The 15,058-nt window shown below is 36.8% G+C and overlaps 2 protein-coding genes across 4 annotated transcripts in view; both read left to right on the top strand.

Annotated features, from left to right (window-relative positions):
• The window catches only part of LOC101634378 (general transcription factor IIH subunit 2), a 27,088-nt gene extending 15,847 nt beyond the window's left edge, over positions 1–11,241 (top strand). For 2 of the 3 annotated variants that reach the window (XM_012721885.1, XM_012721884.1), the window contains exons 13-17: positions 393–496; positions 1,010–1,112; positions 2,369–2,408; positions 6,187–6,298; positions 11,168–11,241. In XM_012721885.1, coding sequence (XP_012577339.1) covers positions 393–496; positions 1,010–1,112; positions 2,369–2,408; positions 6,187–6,298; positions 11,168–11,193 — 385 coding nt within the window. In that variant the 3' untranslated portion in view covers positions 11,194–11,241. Of the gene's footprint in view, positions 1–392; positions 497–1,009; positions 1,113–2,368; positions 2,409–6,186; positions 6,653–11,167 lie in introns of those variants that run through there. The other variant, XM_004678226.2, reaches the window with a different exon arrangement.
• Positions 11,207–15,058, top strand: part of NAIP (NLR family, apoptosis inhibitory protein) — a 27,055-nt gene continuing 23,203 nt past the window's right edge. The window contains exons 1-3 of the mRNA XM_004678456.2: positions 11,207–11,241; positions 12,636–13,203; positions 14,533–14,632. Of these exons, the coding sequence (XP_004678513.1) occupies positions 12,639–13,203; positions 14,533–14,632 (665 nt within the window). The 5' untranslated portion in view covers positions 11,207–11,241; positions 12,636–12,638. The remainder of the gene's footprint in view (positions 11,242–12,635; positions 13,204–14,532; positions 14,633–15,058) is intronic.

Here is a 15,058-nt window from a genome sequence, read left to right as displayed (position 1 = left end):
TGTAAAAGATTACTATGTATATAGTTGTAAAGAGGAACAAAAGCTATCTAATATTCATGGAGTAATCATCAAGATATATTACTAAGTAAAACAGTAAGTGTGTAGATGAATAGTTACACATACTTATTTATGTTAATAAAAGTTATGTAAATAAGAAAGAAACTAAAACCAGTTTACCGGGGTGGTGTGTGTGGAAAGACAAAAGGCTAACTCCTATGTTTTCCTGACTATAACTTGTTTTAACTTTGGAGCTTTATATTTTACATAATTACAAGACAAAATTCAGTTTTTAAAAGTAATTTTTAACCACAAATTAATAGTTTTGATGTCAAGTAGCTCTAACTATATACATCTCTCTATATCATTTTTTAAAAGTTATTTTTCTTCCTCAGGCATTTGGATAGCAGTACTGAGCCAGGACTGACATTAGGAGGCTACTTCTGCCCGCAGTGCCGTGCTAAATACTGTGAGCTTCCTGTTGAATGTAAAATCTGTGGTAAGAAACCAAGCATTCATTATCTAGTAAATTAATATTGACTAAGTTCTTGCCTATCTTGCCATTACAAGGCATATAATTATTGAGTTGTACCTGTATTTCTGGATTTAATCTGTGAGAAGAGGATAGATTTTTTTTTCATTAAGTGCCCAATTGTCCATTTCTAAGAATAAACATGGCATTTTAGAGGAGTTTCCTGATTCTGTTTACGAAAAAACTGTGTTTTTTGAAGGCAGTACAGGTAGACATCATAGACATTTTCACAGGTTTTCATAATGCAGGTATCTTAAGGATAAGAATGAGGAATGAAAGTAATAGAATTAGATGAGAAATCACAGTGATAGAATTAAGACTATTCAGGAATCTCTACAGGTAAACTGAAGGAAAAAAACCTGTAACCCTGAATACTGGACATATTTAACATATTTAGCTTAAGTCCAATTATTTGACACTTAAGCCATCATCTTTATGAGGTCTGCTTTCCTAAACATATCTCTCTGCTTTATGTGTTAGGACTTACTTTGGTGTCTGCTCCCCATTTGGCACGGTCTTATCATCATTTATTTCCATTGGATGCTTTTCAAGAGATTCTTCTTGAGGACCATAAAGGAGAAAGGTGAATTTTGATTCATTTATATCTGTTATATAAGCAGTAAAATAACATTTGAATACATGTTATTAAATTAAAAATGATAATAGTATTAACTTGCTTTTAATATATAAACTTTTAATATATGATTTTAATATAGAAAATAAGCTGTAGAATGTCTTGGTTTTGTTAGAAATAACTCATAATTTAATAGATCTGGATCTCTAAAATCTTTAATTTCCCTAAACCCATCTATGTATAGTAACAGTGGTAGTATACTTGGAAATCAACTCTCCAAAAAGGGGAAAAAGAAGGCTATGATTTCTAATATTTACCAGTTAGCATGGTATAAGGCTGGAGGCTTTATCCAGATGGGCTAACGTCAGAATAACATGAAAAATAAACAAAAGATCAAATAAGGAATAGGAAATAAACAGTTCAAGGAAATTTTCTACCAAAGGACAGAGCTTTATAGACCTACACTAAATTAGATCATTGTGAATTTTCAGAGAACACAGAAAAATACTGATCCTATAATATCTGAAAATGGAAAATTAGTTCATATACCACGAATACTGAATTAAATTAAAATCATTTGGTTTCTCATCTGCAAAATGATGTTTTAGCAAAATGGAGTTGAAAATGACATTAGTTATGCATATACACACATTTTTTTAGGGTGTTGAAAGAGAATTAACTTCTCATCTTCCATAGTGGGAGGTTCAAACAATACCTGTGAAAAAACTAAAGAGATAATATTGCAGGCATCAATTACTATCAGCAGTCTAAAATTATGAAAATATTTGTCTGGGGGAGTTGAAGATGAAGTAGAGGTAAATTGGGTAGAAAATTGCTCTTTTTTTGTTGCAAGTATTAAGAACTTATTATTCATTTTACTCATTAAACCATTCTTTGAAAATTAAGCCCTCAAGTAGCCATTATAAGCAATATTTTTTCTCCTGTCCATCTGGAATCTCCAGCTCTTTAACATCTTTGAAAAGACTTGAGAAATAGTCACTAAAATAATTTTCTATAGTACTTAATTCTCTCATAGAATACTACTTGCTCATATTTAATGTTGATGAAAGTAAAATTAAAAAAAAATTCAGTGTAGCATTTGGACTACTTGTCAGATAACCTGGATATACCGTTGAATTTTCTTAAATTGCTAGTATTCTTAACTTTATTTTTTTTGATAATTAATACAGGTTTTTTGTTATTGAGATTTTGCAGAACTATATTAATAAGTAAATTGTAAGCAAAATGATTCTTTACTTTTTCAGATTTTGTTTTGGATGTCAGGGGGAATTGAAAGACCAACATGTAAGTTCATATGCTTCTAAATATTAAGTATTATACAAGAATTATTGAGGAAATGATATGTTTTCAGTATGTTATTTTTTAAAGATTTATTTTTATTTATGCATACAAGAACTGGGGTGTAGGCCAGAGGTGTGGAGGGTGTGTGTGAGAGGATCCACCAGAGACAGAGTGGGGAGCAAAACTGGTGGATCTACTGAAATACACTGCCAACGGGAGCAGCGGGTGAGACAGGAGAGGTCTGCTCTGCCATGTGGGTCAGTTCCTTGCCCAGAGGTTGAACTCATGATACAGTGGCTGGAAATAGCTGGATTACACTGAGACTTTAACAACCCTGTACCATTAGGGAGGCCCATTTTCAGTATGTTATTCAAGTCCAGGTTCATATCAGGTTATTCATAGTAAATGGGAGCAGAAGAGTTTTAAATAGTTGTAATTCTGCATTTTTTTAAAAAGCAACTAGTTTTTCACAGCTGGAGGCTAAAAGCTTAGATCAGGGTGTCAGCAGATTTACTTTCCTTTGAGGCCTCTGTCTGGCTTGCAGATGGCCATCTTGTCATTTTATCCTTATTTGGTTTTTTCTTTGTATACTTGATACTGATATCTTTTTCTCTTCTTATAAGGACACCAGTTTTATTGGATTAGGACCCCATCTTTTTAACTTCATTTTCCTTTAGTTGCCTCTTTGAAACCTTATCTACAAATAGAGTTACATTGGGGGTTAGGGCTTAGATGTATAAGTTTGGCAGGAGGCATAGTTCATTCCTTAACACTGTCAATTCTTGACTACTCTGAACAAAAATTTCTGCCTCTGAGGCACATGTGGGAATAATTACAATGTAAAGAGACTTTCCCCCATGTTGCAGTTTATTGGAGTTATGTATGGGGAGCAAAATTATGATTTCCGGGGGGAAAGAACTGGATTGCCTTGACAGATTTTATATTTACTGTCTCCATATTCTGGATGTTTTGGATGTAACTGCAGCATTAACCACTGCATAAGTTAGATACCTTAGTTAGTGTTAGAGCCCAGCCCCCTCTACAGGGCATATGATGTAAGGTTAGTGCAGTAGTTCTGCCATAATATCATTTTGTAGTTACTTAACTGGACTTCTTTGGAGCAAAATGTGATTCTGCTCTTTAATTTTGCTACAAAGATATTTTAGTACTTTAAACTGTCTTCAGTTTGCCAGCTAATCTATATTTAATTTGCAACTATTAAAAGATTTTGCTCCACTTTTTACTTAAACCCCTGTCAAAATTCCCATTTCAGTGGTCACAGACATAAGATTATTTCCTACTGGTGCAACTGAGAAAACATTTTTAAAAATTTGGAAGGGGGGCTTCCCTAGTCGCATGGGGTATTCCCAGGCTATTGCCAGTCACTGCAGCTTTAGTTTGATCCTCAACCTTGGAGCTAACCATGTGGCACAGTAGACCTCTCCTGTCTGGCCCGCTGCTCCCCTCAACAGTGTATTTCAGTATCTCTGCTCCCTACTCTGTTTCTGGTGAATCTTCTCACCCCCTTCCCACCCATACCTCAGGCCCACACCCCTGTTCTTGTATGCATAAATAAAAACAAATCTTTAAAAAGAAATTTTGGAGGGGGGCAAATTTGAATATGTAAACTTAAATAGCTGCAAAGAAGATAGATCCCTGTTTAGTTTTAAATTTTTACTGAGTCACATGTCCATATTTAAAACTATAGTTTACTAATTATATAGATTATTTACATTTTATTTTAAACAGACTTATTTATTTATGCATACAAGAGCTGGGGTACAGGCCAGGGGTGCAGGAGGTAAGAGGATTTACTAGAGACAGAGTGGGGAACAAAACAGGTGGATTGATTGAAATACACTGCTGAGGGGAGCAATGGGTGAGACAGTAGAGGTCTTCTGTGCCATGTGGGTCACCTCTTTGTTCAGGAATTGAACTTGTGCTGTAGTGGCTGCAGATAACCTCTTGCACAACCAGGAAGGGCCCCTATATAGATTATTAATTAAAAATACCGCTTTATTGGGCTCTCCCTGTACTTCAACTGTAAAAACCTGTAATTGCAACTGTAAATAAAATAACTCCTCTGAAGAAGCTTCAATTAAAACATGAACAGTTCAAGAGGAAAGTAGGACTTAAGAAACTTTTTACTAAGAAAATACAGTATTTTATCTACCTTAAAGCCCAGCAATATGAAGTTTTCCACAGCCATAGCAGTGTAAGTTCAATCCCTGGCCAGGGAGGAGACCCACATGGCACAGCAGACTTCGGGTCTTGCACACTGCTGCCCTCACCAGTGTACTTCGTCAGTCTGTCTGTTCTGCTCCTCATTTTGTCTCTGGTGGGTCCTCTCACCTCCCACTCCTCTGGCATGTATCCCAGTTCTGTATGTATAAATAAATAAATGGTTAAAAAAAACTTATAACTGTTATAAAAAACAAACAACAACAAAAAACCTTATAGACTATATCGCTTGATTGTTCTGTGCTCACAATTCATAACAGAATTTTATTAAGTTTATATGCCTCTTTGGTATCAGTAACTTCATCCTCGTTAGACCCACTTTTTTTTTTTTTTAAAGATTTATTTATTCATACAGAACTGGGGTACAGGCCAGAGATGCGGAGGGTGAGAGGCTTCACCAGAGACAGAGTGGGGAGCAGAACAGGCAGATCCACGAAGTACACTGCTGAGGGGAGCAGTGGGGGGTCAGGAGAGGTCTGCCACGCCATGTGGTCACCTCCGGGGCAGGCGGGAATCGAACTCATGTGGAAGCGGCTTCAGATTCTCAGTGCTGTGCTTTAACCCGCTGTGCCACCAGGGAGGGCCAAGACCCACTTTTTTTAATCATTTGACAGTTTTAAAGAACACAACATTTTTTTTTTCTTTGCTGCTTGAAAGATTTAATGATTTTTGGGGCCCTCCCTGGTGGCGCAGTGGGTTAAAGCACAGCACTATGAAGCTACAGCAGCCACTGCAGCATGAGTTCGATCCCTGGCCAGGGGTGTGACCCACATGGTATGGCTGACCCACCTGCTGCTCCCCTCAGCAGTGTATTCAGTAGATCTGTCTGTTCTGCTCCCCACTCTGTCTCTGGTGAATCCTTTCAGACACACACACACACACACACACAACCCTCAGCACCTCTGGCCTGTATCCCAGTTCTGTATGCATAAATAAATAAATCTTTAAGAAATTTTTTAATTAAAAAAAAAAGATTTTTGAATTTGTGTATGATGCTGGCCTGGAAATTTTACTCCCAGGCACAAATATTCATGTCTTATACTGATAGAATAATTTTATTTTTCTCTTTATTTGTCTTATATGTATCTCTTGTATTATTCTTTAAAGATTTAATTAAAAGGAGAAATATAAGTTTTGCAATTGTGAGATCATTTCCTGTGATGACTAAATCTGTGTTAAATTTTGTGTTTCTCTTTTTATTGTCATGTGATTTCTGTTAAGTATTAAAAACTACCCTGATTTCAAGGTCATGTTTTTCGCAAATAGTTCCTTAGCTGAAATAATTCAGAGTTTCAATAATGTAAAATTTTTTAAGGATTTAAAAACAAAGCTATTCCCTCATTTCTAAGGAATACGTTTGGGAAAAAATACATTGCCTGAGAATTCATAGTATAATGAAAGTTGTAAAGTTAAAGTAAGTAGCTGCATGGGAACATATCAACAGATAACAATAGAGTAATTTGTATGTCTTCTAGCTGTTCTGTGTTAACTTTTAGGAACTACTTTTTAAATTTATTCTTTTTTTATTTTTTCACTGCAGGTCTATGTTTGTAGTGTATGTCAAAATGTTTTCTGTGTGGACTGTGATGTTTTTGTTCATGACTCTCTGCACTGTTGCCCTGGCTGTATTCATAAGATTCCAACTCCTTCAGGTATTTGATCCTAGCTTCAAATACACACGGAATGTGTTAAAAAGAAATTTGCAACTGTAAATGAAATGGCTCCTTTGAAGAAACTTCAATTAAAACATGAACAGTTCAAGAGGAAAATAGGACTTAAGAAACTTTTGACTAAGAAAATACAGTATTTTACTAGTTTTTAAAATTTGTATCCTGTTGCATAAAGTTCTGGAATTCAGTAGTATTTCATTCAGTTAATTTTGTTTTTATTACTTTGAGTTGTATTGTTTCCAAAGTCATTAAACCTTTTTGTATTTAAGTTACTTATAATGATTAAGATGATGTGATAAATTGTTTTGTAATTAAAGTAAACACAGAATCTTTATGTTTTTTGATTCACTTTTAGTAAAAATGAAAATTGGGTATAAGTATAAATGAAAATAGTTATGAAATTAATATATATAAAATTATATATGATGCTATATCCACTCAAGAGGTCTTTTTTGGCTTAACTAAACCATCAGAATGTAATTATAAAATGAATGTGTCCGAAGTTATTTGTGACTATAACCAACACAGAAGTCTTTTTAGGTTTAAATATTTAAACACACAAGACTACCACAACCGCAGGTAGCACCAGCTTATTCAAAGGGATGTTAAACAGGGCAGCCGGCAGCACTTCTGAGCTGGTCAGCCTGTACAGTTTAAGTGTATGGACAATGAGATCCTCCATAGGCTTCAATGAGAGCTAAGTTAAATCTCTTGCAACAATTTCATAAGTATGCCTTCTAGTATATTCACAAGGGACATGTCAGTTCAGGAGTCACTATGCCTAGAAAAGCCCAAAGCAGAAAGTTACTTATAGTGCATCCAGTCCAGATACAGTGTTCTAATCAGGGGTCATTATTACCCAGAAATAATAGGTAAAAACTTAATTGCCTAGAAACATAGTTGAAAAGTTATTAGCAATATATTAGAAAAAACTTACTATCATAAACTCCTTTTTGGGGCTACTTGATCTTTACAGTTTTGATTTCATTTGCATATTTGATAAGGCTAATAACTATTTTACTTGTGCTTAAGGAGGAATGCTTTTCTCAAAATTAATAGAGAAAATCCTGTTTTGTTTAAGATTTTACAAATAGAAATAATGATCTAAACCTGTTTTAGCTTTTAACTTCCCCTTGAAATTCCACAGTATAGTACAGTAATATAGTAGAAGGAAACTAACATTGGAAATCTTTCTGAATAGTATATCTTTTTGAGTTCTGCTGCTTGACTAAATAGAAAACGCAATACTTAAAATTCATATTCTTTTTATTTGACCTGACCATCTTTGTCTTCTAATTAAAACATTTAGTCCATTTATATTTAATGTGCCTACTATATAATTGAGTTTAAAGCCTGAGAAATTATTAGGTTAAAATGTATAAGTCCTGTTATTTAAGGGCCAAGTGTAACCCTGACCCTTCACTTTCCCTCTATAGCTGAGTATGTGTCATAATAAAAACACTAATGTGTCAAAACAGTGAGAGGAAACAGACTTTCTGCTTCTTACAATGGCGGCAGGAAAGAAGAACTGTAAAGATTTTGTAAGATTTCTCAATACTTCTAGCTTCCCAAATTGGTGGTCATCTCCCATGTTCAGCTGTCAGTATCTCTGCAATAATTGGCAAACAACATAAAACAATTTTGTGAGTGGTGGCTTCCAACCCTCAGAAAGAGAGGTAGGGTACCGGGTACCCATGGCTTTTAGTAAGTAGTAGGATTTAGGGGAAAAGGAAAGATGTTTGAGTCTCTGGGAGCTATAGTAAGGGCATAAGAGACTGTCACACTTCTGAGAGGTAGTCTTAAGTCTACTGATAACCTTTCTGGGTCCCATTCTATAAGGAGGTTTGTTATTTCTTGGCATGTTCTCTGATTCTGTTCTTGGGAGACATTTTATAAGGTGGACTGGGGACCATGAAAGTGTTTTTTTTTTACCCATTCCCACTATATAGATGTGATACTTGGATCTTTTTCCAATAAAGGCTATGCAGTTTTCAGAATTACTAGAAGTAAAAAGGAAGGTCTTTCAATTGTAAAAAGATATTCTACTATAAATACCATATGTAATGATCAAATGTTAGAATTCCTACCAAAATCTACAATAAGGTAGGTTATTATTACTCCTATTAAGCAGCATCATATTAAAGACAATGTAACAAGATAAAGTGATTGTAAAATACAAAGCTGTCCGATTATTGAGGTAATATTGCTACCTTTTTACAAATTTCAAGACTCCAACTATGAGCCTTGCTAACCCAGCTCTTTACTAAACTAAATGTGGGGAGAAAAAGAGCTTTTTGGAGTTGCCTTTCTTTTAAGATCTTACTTTTATGGCAAATTAACATGCCAATTTAAAATGCAGACCCTCTAGTCATATTGATTAATCTGAACCCCTACATGCCTATGTTTCCTCCTCCGCAAAATGGAGATAATATCAATGCCTACTTTGTTTGGACTGTTAAAGAGCTTAGAACTATGCTGACAGATAGCAGGCTCTAAATAAAGTTAAGTTCTCATTACTGGTACTAATAATACAAAATTATTAAGATGACTTTTAAAAATGTAAGCACAGAAAAATTAAGAAAGCAAGTGGGGCCCATTTGCACAAAAAATGTGTTTTTTTTCCTTTTTAAAGACTTTTTAAAACTAATATAGTAGTTTATTTTTACGTCATTTTGTGCCTTTTTCCATCTCAGTTGTAATCCCCGTGGGCTTCCTATCCCTAAATCACCAACGTGTCATCAACATAGTCCAGTGTTCTTCCTTCCCCCGCTATTTTTGATCCCACTCCCCATTCCACCCCCATAAAATGTAAAGACTTATTTTTATTTATTTAAGCATATAAGAGCTGGAGTGTAGTCCAGAGATGTGGAGAGAGGGCTGGTGGTGAAACGGTTCACCAAACACAGAGTAGAGAGCAGAACAGGCAGACTCATTGAAATACATTGCTGAAGGGAACAGCAGGCAAGACAGGAGAGGTCTGCTGCACCATGTAGGTCACCTCGGCTGGGAATTGAACTCGTGCTGCAGTGGCTGCCAATTGCTTCATAGTGCTGAGACTTAAATCATGCACCATTAGGGAGGCTCCTGCACAAAAAATGTTTTAACAAACTTTGGGAAGGTGAAAATTCAAATGAAATTTTAGGACATTTGCCTGAATAGACTCAGAAGTAGCAGGGAACTCAAAATGCCAAAAATGAAGGATGGGACAAGAATGACTGGATGGGCTAAAACTCCAGGGACTTATTTAAACTGAGAGTGGGATAGTTGACGCTCTCTTCCCCATCATCAAAATTTAATAAATAGGTGCTAACCCTGAGGCACAAAGAGGATTCTTATCTTTAAAAAAATAGAATCAATATTTTCAGTTAACTTTGAGGGGCTTGTATGAATACTAACATCCCTAAACAAAAAATCCTTTGAGGACTGGCCATTTCACCCCCAAGGAACATCGTCAGTCAGCTTTTAGCTAAAGCTGTGTCTTGATAGGTTACTTGAAATAGCTTTTTTTTGGAGGTATTTCTCTGAAATTCAGAGCTCCTTAGGGTAAATCTTGGCTCCCCAATATGTTCTGCATAAATTAAAGGGCTTAGGTTCAAGTCATACTCATTTGGCTTTAAATTACCATAACTTTTACCAAACAGCTTTTAAGTTGCCTAATTCTTAAACATGAATTTAAAATTGAGGGTTAGTATAATTGCAGAAACTGGAAACTCAGAAAACAAAGACCAAGGTAAATAGCAATAGCCCTGGAGAAAACAATTCAGGGAATAGATAAAATTGGATAATAGTGTTGATAAAGGTAATTTTTATATGGGGACCCACAAAGGACACTGGCCAGGCTGCTGGCTCACTCACAGTCTAAACCTAAGTCAGCCTGCATTTATGGAAAACACATGTGCAAGGAAACCTAACAAAACAGCAATCACAAACTGTCAACTTAGTTTACTAGTTCACCCAACCCTAGAAAACATGGTGGGCTAGTCTTAAACACAAATTCCCAACCTCTTAGCCAACCACATCCTATTTCTGTGTTGCCTTCTCTGAAGGTCTCTAAAACCTGCTTTTGCATATCTAGAGAAGTGTTTCACCGTTCATGCATGAGGTCCTGTATTTTCCTTAATTGAATAATGACATCAGACTCGTCACTGGTCTGTTTTAATTTTATCACGTAACAGTATCATAGGATTCAAAAAGATTATATTAGTTAAAAAAAATAGATATCAAAATTGAGGAATAGAGCAAGAAATAACTGTGGGAAGTTGAAAGGATAATTGCTGGTTGAGAATTGCTATTGGAGAGTTGTAAGATAAGGGAGAGTCAATCTCCCAGAAAATGAGCAAAAATATTGAGAAAGAATAGATGTGGGGGGAAATAATAGAAATTTAGTTGATTACTTGAGTTCTTATCTCAGTGGGAATGCCTATACAAGTGAAAAGAGAATAGTAGATAATAAGAAATTAATAAAAATCATAGAAGATAATTTTCCTGCACTGATAGGAAGCTGAGTACACTAAAGTGAGTTTCTAGTAAAACAAATGTAGACAGACCCACACCAGCATTTTGAAATGTAACACCAAGGATGAAAGAGAAAATCCAAGAAGCTACCAGAAAGATAGAAACTGCAAGTATCAAAGAAATAAACTTTCACTAGCCTCCATACCATTAACCACTCTTAAACTATTTAGAAGAAAATATTCTCTGTTGTGGGGCTCAAAATGTATGTCATTCCTTTTGGGTGTTGACCGAGTCTTTGATGCAATACTCTATGGCATTTACTGGTAATTTCTCTAACTGTGCAATTTGTTTTGAATTTCACTTCCTCAAATAATTTCTCATTGCTCTCTATTAAAGGACAAACACAGAGCATTTGTAGTTAGGCCACACATTCTCCTTCCATTTGACCGAGTCTCTGGGTAAACCTCAAGGTAAGTTACCATCTTTGGCAAAGGGCCTTTCTTCCACACCTAAGCATGTAGCACTCTTATTGCTTTCTTGTTTCTCTCTTTGGAGGTAAAAGGCACTGGAATTATGCAGATTTGGGTTTAAATCCTAGCTGCATGGCATAATTGCCTCACTGGTAACTCTTACTGCTTGGAGTCAAACAGCAGGAACCAGGAGAGGGCCTTAGACAGCATATGTCCTCCCCAGAAAAGCCTCGGGATCAGCAGAACTGACCGGTTAATGTTTTAATACAGAATTGATCCCAGCTGACCCGTTGCTACTCAGGACTCCCTGGAGCCCTGGTACTGGCTGTTGCCAAGCTAGAATGAAATGTACCAAATAGTGACTAGTATAGTCATTTGCTGGGGTCTGAGACAAACCACAGAACATCTTGTGCCAGATTACTTTGGGCTTTGACCTTGTGACAACAGTGTGGTTTCTTTCTCTAAGACTGAGACCAAGTCATCTTGCAAAGAGCCAGGTGAAGCTGAAGTCCATCCTGTGTAACTGAAATAGGCCCCTGGAAACTTGAGTCTGGAATGCTGAGAGCTTTTTAATGTTTGCCTGGAGTTTTGTTTTCCTTTTTGTATCTTACTCTTTACCATTACTAAAATCTTGTGTTAGAATACTATGTATAGTCTTGGTTCTCTTCAATTATATAAGCCTGTATAATTGTTGAAGCTGCCACTTTGAATAGAATAATTGAAACTGTGAGAATATGACCCACCTGATAAAGACACTGCCAGAAGAAGGCATCAAGAAAAACAAGCTCTTCAGTCAGAAGACTAATCTTTGTGGACTGAGAGAGTTTTCCTGAGGAACTGCTGCTGACTGAATTATATTTAACACAATAGCAACAAAGGAACTGTTTTCCTTGCGTTAGGTATTACCCAAGAAGGGCATACTTGGCCTAATAAAGAATTCATTGTACTGCAACTTTTGCAGAAATGTGGGTAGCAGGGCAAATTCCAAAACAGCTGAGGTGGGGTGAGCACTTAAACTACCCTGTGAATCAGAGCTGCCCAACTCTGCCTATACGCATTACGTGAACTACTTTTAAGATAGGCATATGTTCGGCTTTGTCTGAGACTGAGGTGTCCGCTATTTATGCCCCTGATTTAAAAGTGACTCTTTTTAAGTGTGCTGTGACAAAAGGGTCTCTAGCTGCTTGGACTCCATGTGTGACCAACTATGAGAGTGGAGGATGGAGTCAGAGGTAGAGGCAGCTACGAGCATATTCCTCAGCTAAATTATAAAAAGAAAGTCTGTATTATCCGAGCAAAGAAACAATATAATAATAAAGAGAAAAAAAAAAATCTCAGGACCAAACCAGTAAATCAAGCAGAAACGTTCACCAACCTTTTCCTTCCCTTTTCAGAAAATGGCAGCCCAGGAGTCCTCTGATGAGAGGATTTCCCAGTTTGATGATGCCACGATCACGGAGATGTCTGTTCTACTAGGCCCAAGCGTGTTTCACTATGTGAAGGAGATTGAGGAGGAACAACATAAAGAGCGTATGAAAATGAAGAAAGGCTTTAACTCACAAATGCGGAGTGAAGCAAAAAGATTAAAGACCTTTGTCACCTATGAATCGTATAGTTCCTGGACACCAAGGGAGATGGCAGCAGCTGGGTTTTACTTCACTGGCATAAAATCTGGAGTTCAGTGTTTCTGCTGTAGCTTAGTCCTCTTTAACACTAGCCTCCAGAAATGCCCCTTGGAGGAACACAAGAAGTTTCGTCCCAGTTGTGAGTTCCTTTTGGGCAAAGATGTTGGTAACATTGCCAAGTATGATATCAGAGTAAGGGATCCAGAGGACATGCTGAGAGGAGACAAAGTAAGGTACCAGGAAGAGAGGGCCAGGCTGGAATCCTTTAAGAACTGGCCATTTTATGCCCAGGCGATACCCCCAAGAGCGCTCTCAACTGCTGGCTTTGTCTTCACAGGTAACTGAAACCATTTTCAAAGTTTTCAACTGTAGGTTTCACATGTCCATGGCAGTACTTTATGACTTGTTCTTTGGGACATGTGGCATTAGGTATAAGGTCTATTCTATATAATAATTCAATTTAATTCTATGTCAGCTTTATTTTGTCACATTATATATATATATATTTGTACTGTGCTGGGGGATATTAATTATGATTTAAAAAAACAATACAATAGTTTATTTTTACCTCATTTTGTGCCTTTTTCTATTTCAGTTGTTTGTCACATTTATTTCATGTGCTACATTTGCTAACTATATGTAAAACAAGACAGTTCCTTTTACTTAAATTTGGACCTAATGGGCCTCCCTGGTGGTGCAAGGGGTTAATATCAGCACTATGACACTATTGCCAGCCACTGTGGCATGAGTTCAATCCCCAGCCATGGAGCTAAGTCACTACTGTCCCCTCAGCAGTGTATTTCAGTCAGTTTACCTGTTCCGTTCCCTACCGTCTCTGGTGAATATTCTCACCCTCTCACACTTCTGGCCTATATCTCAGTTCTTATATGCATGAATAACTAGGATAAATAAATAAACTTGAAACTTAGATAATACTGGCTGCATCAAGGCTCTGAATGTAAATCATGAGGTTCGCCTGACCCAGTCTCCTCCTCAGCTATCCTTTTGCTGTTTTTATTATGATGTCTTTGATTGTTTTAATTTCTGCCACATTGAAGGCTTTTGTTTATTCTGATCTTCAGCCTAACTCTAATGTATGGGCCAATTGCATTTCAGAAAATTATATTTTGAAATTGTCCTTGTAATGCCATAAATGTTAGGACAGATGTGGACAAGGACTATAATAACTAACAGTTATTATTTACCAAGTACCTGCTTGATGCTAGGCACAAATGAAGCACTAACTCTAATCCCCAAATGAAGCACTAACTCATATTGCCCCCATTTCACAGTTGATTACATGGAGATGCCAAGCATTTGAGAAAGCTACATAAATTTTCATGGCAAAACTTACAAGTTGGGTCTTCTCACTGTGCTAGGGTTTCTCTGCTTCCCCACTGTTTTGGTCCTGAGAACTAAACAGCAAAAACAGAATTAGGAAGCAACTGGGGCTAGATACACTGAGGTACATCGAGTTCTGTATGTGAAGTATGGCCAGGGCCGAGGGGTGGCGCCCAGCGACAGTGGCCATATTGGGCAGCGGGGCTCTAAGTGGGGCTCAGAGATGAGCTGTCTCAGCTGCCCAGGGCAGCCGGCGCAGAGCGGGCTCCTGAACTGTCCCACTAAACTTCCACAGGGCATTTGAAAGTTTTTCCTTCACATGTAGGTAAACGGGACACTGTGCAGTGCTTCTTTTGTGGTGGATGCTTAGGAAACTGGGAAGAAGGAGATGACCCTTGGAAGGAACATGCCAAGTGGTTCCCCAAGTAAGTACATAAACATTTTCTGCTCAGTGTCATTAGCAGTTTTCTTTGGACAATAACAGTAAAAGGCAACAGTTCCTATAATACCACCTTCAGTTTTGAACTTCTGCTACCCAAAATTGCAACACTCTTGAATTTATTCAAGCAAGAAAGACCTGATTGCATATTGGAAATTTTGAATGTTGTAACTTTAAAATAGTTTGAGGAATGTTGATTTTTCTTCCAAATGCTAAAATGTTTCACCAAAAAGAAGTTTCAGGACCTGCCTTAATAAGAATAATTATAATAGGGATGGTGTAAAGCTATTTAAAAGAAGTTGGAAATAAGAAGCAATGTTTAAATATTACTGCAAATGGTGACATATACTGCTGATGTATACCAAATGGAAATATTTTACCTTAAAAATTCAGTTTTGGCCCTCCCTGGTGG

The sequence above is a fragment of the Condylura cristata genome, unplaced genomic scaffold, assembly GCF_000260355.1.
Source record: "Condylura cristata isolate star-nosed mole 26May11 unplaced genomic scaffold, ConCri1.0 scaffold00007, whole genome shotgun sequence".
Taxonomy (NCBI): Eukaryota; Metazoa; Chordata; class Mammalia; order Eulipotyphla; family Talpidae; genus Condylura; species Condylura cristata.
This window is presented reverse-complemented; position numbering and strand designations above follow the sequence as displayed.